Source organism: Brachyhypopomus gauderio, chromosome 13, assembly GCF_052324685.1.
Source record: "Brachyhypopomus gauderio isolate BG-103 chromosome 13, BGAUD_0.2, whole genome shotgun sequence".
NCBI lineage: Eukaryota > Metazoa > Chordata > Actinopteri > Gymnotiformes > Hypopomidae > Brachyhypopomus > Brachyhypopomus gauderio.
This window is the reverse complement of record NC_135223.1, coordinates 4,978,713-4,984,220: the sequence shown is the minus strand read 5'-3', so window position 1 is coordinate 4,984,220 and position 5,508 is coordinate 4,978,713. Positions and strand designations below refer to the sequence as shown.

The window sequence follows — 5,508 nt, the reverse complement described above, 5'->3', positions numbered from 1 at the left end:
GCCGTCCCCGCATGACCCCGTGGACGCCGTGCTCCTGCCTCTCTGTGTCCATAATCCACACACACCCTTTCGGTGATTACGTATCACAAACGGCGCTTTAATAGCGCGGAACAGAACGTGTTTTAATTCTTCCATACGGCACGATGTTAGCCATCTGCTAGCCAAGTGGGTTTTGCACTCTCCGGGTTTAGCTGGGAGTGTGTGTGTGTGTGTGTGTGTGTGTGTGTGTGTGTGTGTGTGTGTGTGTGTGTGTGTGTGTGTGTGTGTGTGTGTGTGTGTGTGTGTGTGGATGGAAAATCTGAGGGATTGTGAGCGGAAAGACACTGATGGGCTTGCAGGGACAGGAAGGGCGCTCTGCTAGATGTGCCAGTGGTTAATCCCGTGCAAGACAGTTAATCCCAAACGCCTCCTCCTTCCACCGGAGCCATGCGGAAAACGGCAGCTCCCTCCAGAAGCCAACGCCTGACCTCCCTCCCTCCCTCCCTCCCTCCCTCCCTCCCTCCTCTCCCTCCCTCCCCAGCCCTCGTGTCTGCTCAAGTCTGTCTGTGAAGCAGTAATCCAGATTAGAGACAGCCTCTTAATCTCGACGTCTTCTTGCTCATGAGATTAGAACTTTGGTGGTGTTTAAATTGGTATTATTTACAGCTCCAGTTCCATTATTGTTGGATTTTTTCCCCAATTTTTTCCCATTGTATCCCAGTACCTCATGTCTCAGTTCACCATTATTGGACGTCCCAACAGACTCCAACCAACAACGTGCTGGTTCGCCCTATTATATCACCCATTCTCAGACTAAGTCCCGGCCTCTTGACTCTGATTGGTCCTTTCCCCACCCCGCCCCCCGCAGCTCTGGACGTGGTTGGAGGATCTGCAGAAGGAGCTGCTGGACGACGTGTATGCCGAGTCCGTGGAGGCGGTGCAGGACCTGATCAAACGCTTCGGTCAGCAGCAGCAGACCACGCTGCAGGTGACCGTCAACGTCATCAAGGAGGGGGAGGAGCTTATCCAGCAGCTCAGGTACGAGGACACCTGAACACGCACGCATGTATGCACACACGCTCAGGCAGACACACACACACACACACACACATGCAGACATACACACACACACGCTCACGCAGACACACACACACACACACACACACGCAGACACACACACACATGCTCACACCGCACACACACACACACACGCATGCAGACATACACACACACGCTCATGCAGCCACACACACACACACACACACATACATACACACACGCAGACACACACGCTCACGCAGACACACACACACACACACACACACACACACACACACACATGCATGCTGTCAGGTACTTCTAACACTACTCAGAAGAGGTAGTATAAAGGTGGACAAAGGACCTATTTATATTTTGCTGAGGTGCTACGTTCATCAGTAGGAAGTGGACCTGTAGTGGGACCTGTAGTCAGTCCCGTCGACAGGGGGGGACAACCGGGTCTGTTGTCCCGGGCCCCAGGGCCAGGGGGGCCCATCAAAGAGCCCAGCAATTTATTTTTTATTTAAAGTCTATAATTTTTAAATAATCTTGAAATCTTTCATTAATATAAAATTCTGTACTCAAAATAAACTCAGTGGCTAAATATATGTTTTTTTTTACCTATCTGCATATTTTCCATTAAGTGCATACACCCCCGCATCCCACTGGAAAATGGTTTGATCCAGCACCGACCGTAAACCAGGCTTAACCGGCTGGTACCCGCGCAACAGCGGGAAATACAGTGGTGGATAGTTAAAGTAAATACAGAAATCTGGAGCGCAGAAAAGAAAGGAAAACATTTACCTGACGAATTTTAATGTTGCATTGTGTTCCAGGTTTGAAAAGTGCTGGAATTTAGGCTAAAGTACTTGAAAATGCTTGAAATTGTAACTACTTCGTTTCACAACAAATAGCTGTCTTGACTGAACAGTTCTCGGTGAAGACGTTAAGATTGGGCGTTTTGAAAATAAACAACCATTAAATAATGTGATAAAAAGCGAATTATTTCGAGTATATGTATAAATATTTAACTTAAGTTTAACGTGCTGGAAAATATTGAAATGGACCTTTAAAGTGAAGTACAAGTGCTTTAATTCCACATTATAAAGGTGTATGAACCCTGCAAACATGACTGTTCATTGCGCTGAAGCGCGTCGCGCGCGAAGTTACAAAAGTCAAGAGGTGCACGACCTCGCGAATGGACAGCGCGCGAGGCCCTCGCACACGGGCGGTGCCACTGCGATTACGCGAACCCTCGCGCCGCTCTCGACGCGTCAAGTATAAACCAGTCAGCTGTCAGAAACAGCTTTGATGTGTGGCTATATTATATACCAGGCGTACTCAACTAAATTTTGTCCGCGGTCCAATTTTGGCAGATACCTGTGACCTGAGGTCCGGGGGGGGGGGTTGTGGTGTTTTGTCCGAAACAATATGTGGTAGAAACACCCCCTCAAAACAGGGGAATGAACATTTACCTGACCAATTTTAATGTTGCTATGTGTTTCAGGTTTGAAAAGTGATGGAATTTAGGTTAAAGTACTAAATTGTAACTACTTGGTTTCACAACAAATATCTGTCTGACTGAATAGTTCTCTTGTATTAAGTTAACAAATACGAGCCTCTTGTAATTCCAGGACGAAACATGAGAACGTGAAGACGTGAAGATTGGGCGTTTTTAAAATAAACAACCATTAAATAATGTGATAAAAAGCGAATTATTTCGAGTATATGTATAAATATTTAACTTAATTATGTTTAACATGCTGGGAAATATTGAAATGGACCTTGAAAGTGACGTACAAGTGCTTGAACTCCACCTTATAAAGGTGTATGAACCCTGAAAACGTGACTTTGTTCATTGCGCTGAAGCGGAGCCTCAGCGATTACGTAATTTTCCCCGCGCGGACCCTCGCACCGCTCGCGAAGCGTCAACCAGGCTTGTAACCCGGGGGGGGGGGGGGGGGGGGGGGGGCGAACGTAAGTTGTTGAGAGGGGGTGGCAAACGTAACACTTGTGACGGAGTGTTTTTTCAATAGCCCTGAAATATATGCTACGGTTTTGTTTTGGTCCGTATCCAGTTAATCAGGAATGAGATTGGGTCCGGACAGGACTGCGTTCGGGTCCGGATCCGGACCGCGGTCCGCCAGTTGAGTACCCCTGTTATATACTATATGACCTAACAGAAGGATTGTCAAATGACGAATTTCGAATGACGTGCGCCGGAGGGAGGGGGGGGCACATTAAACTTTCTTGTCCCGGGCCCTAGCAAGACTGTCAACGGGCCTGCCTGTAGTGGACCAGTAGTGGACCTGTAGTGGACCTGTAGCACTGGGCTTAAGGTGCGGTTACGGCATTATTAGCAAACCTAGAGAAAATAAATTGTGGACCTAACTGACCTAACAAACAAACCCTGATAATAATTCAGCGAGGTCAGCCAACTCCACCCATAAATCATAACCAGAATGGAAAAGCGTTGTTTTTGTAAGATGATCTATGTGAGTTATGGCAGGATAACACACGTTTGTTTGGTCTGTACCTGTAATCACAATTTGAATCTAAACAATAATGTCAGTTTGCACGTATGTAGGGGAGAGAGTGGTGAACAGAAGCTTTCACACACACACACACACACACACACACATATGTGCGCTCTTCCGTCACACACAACCTTTGCCTGCAGGGATTCGGCCATCTCCAGCAACAAGGCTCCTCACAACAGCTCCATGTCGCACATCGAGAGCGTTCTGCAACAGCTGGACGAAGCCCAGGCCCGCATGGAGGAGCTCTTCCAGGAACGCAAGATCAAGCTGGAGCTCTTCCTGCAGCTGCGCGTCTTCGAGAGGGATGCCATCGATGTGAGTCCCCGCCCCCTCTGTCCCCGCCCCCTCCGTCCCCGCCCCCTCCGCCGTCCCCGCCTTCTGGAAGCTTCCGAAGTCCATCGTCGGTCTGATTGCAAGGTCGCCTTCAGACTGCACATCAGACTGCAAGTGTTGAGACCTGAAGAACCAGATTGGATATTTTGAAAGATTATTCCTTTCAGGCGATAAATCAGATGTTTCAGGTGAATTCAGGTGATGGTCTCTAGATCAGATGTTTGGAAAGATGTTTCTTGCTGAAGTAACCTGATACTCACTGCACATGTTCATAAGCAGGTTCAGGGCCTGATTAGCCGAGGTCCAATCAACAGGCCCCTTGAATGAAAGCAGCCACTTCTGAATAATGAATTGCCCCATCAAAGTACTTTTTTATGTTGACTGTAAAGTAGCTGTGAAGATCCAGTAGGCTACTATCCGATGTTTGGAAAGGTCGCTACACTCAAGTGACGGTTTCTAGATCAGATGTTTGGAAAGGTCGCTACACTCAGATGACGGTCTCTAGATCAGATGTTTAGAAAGGTCGCTACACTCAGGTGATGGTCTCTAAATCAGATGTTTGGAAAGGTCGCTACACTCATGTGACGGTCTCTAGATCAGATGTTTTGAAAGGTCACTCCACTCAGGTGACGCTCTCTAGATCAGATGTTTGGAAAGTCAGGTAACAGTCTCTAGATCAGCTCTCGTGACACTGAGGGTGTTGGAGTGTGATGATGAGGTGGACTGAACAGAGCGAGTCTTATTAAGGGCCAATCCATAATTGTCACAAGAACGGTCCAGGGTCATTTCAGGTGAACCGTCAGAGACAGACACAAATCCAACACGGAACACTCTTAAGAGGCATAACGAAAAAAGGCCGACCTAACCCTATCCAAACACAACCTACAACCAAAGAACAAACCAACCGGGGCACAGTAGACCAGGGAAGAAGACAAACATGCAGATACACTATAACATTCAACAATCACAGTCCGAATAACTCAATCTACAACAAGACAAGAACAAAACAGGGCTGTAAAAACTAGAGATAACAACAAGGGGATTTACTAGACACAAGTGGCAGCCATAAAAAGGGGCGGAGTTACAAAAGAACGGGAGGGAACAACCGAAATGACAAAAAGAGCACAAGGGAACAGATGACTGACAGGTGGGGGCGGGGCCAGACGTGAGAGCTCTATTTTTAGTGCCTCCACACAGTTGAGCACTTTTTCATGGTAATCTGTCTCTACTCCAGTTGATTAACAAAGATGATTTGTTAAAGATATCTGGAATGGTGCGGCGTGGACGTCACTCACTGAGAGTGCTCTGGCTTGGGAGGTGACGGGGTTCTGTGTCTAAGTGCTATTGAGAAGATCTCCAATGATCAGATCCATCCATTACAGATGTTATTGGGCAAAGTTATTTGGCAAATGGCTCAGGTGCACTTAGAAATGCTGTGTTTTGGATCTGAGCTATGGTTTAGATACAGCCAAACGCCCTAACATGAGAATACACAGGTGTTTGTTTTTTTGTTTGTTTGTTTGCCACTATATTAAAACTTTAAATGAATACATTTGAGACCCCATGTAATACACCTGAAGTTTAGTATATGTTTGATTCAGATTTGTATCTCATTGTG

At 46.9% G+C, this 5,508-nt stretch overlaps 1 protein-coding gene across 1 annotated transcript in view; it reads left to right on the top strand.

Moving 5' to 3' along the window:
* Positions 1 to 5,508, top strand: part of triob (trio Rho guanine nucleotide exchange factor b) — a 99,516-nt gene that overhangs the window by 48,472 nt on the left and 45,536 nt on the right. The window contains 3 exon segments of the mRNA XM_076971307.1: positions 701 to 762; positions 848 to 1,017; positions 3,698 to 3,872. Of these exon segments, the coding sequence (XP_076827422.1) occupies positions 701 to 762; positions 848 to 1,017; positions 3,698 to 3,872 (407 nt within the window).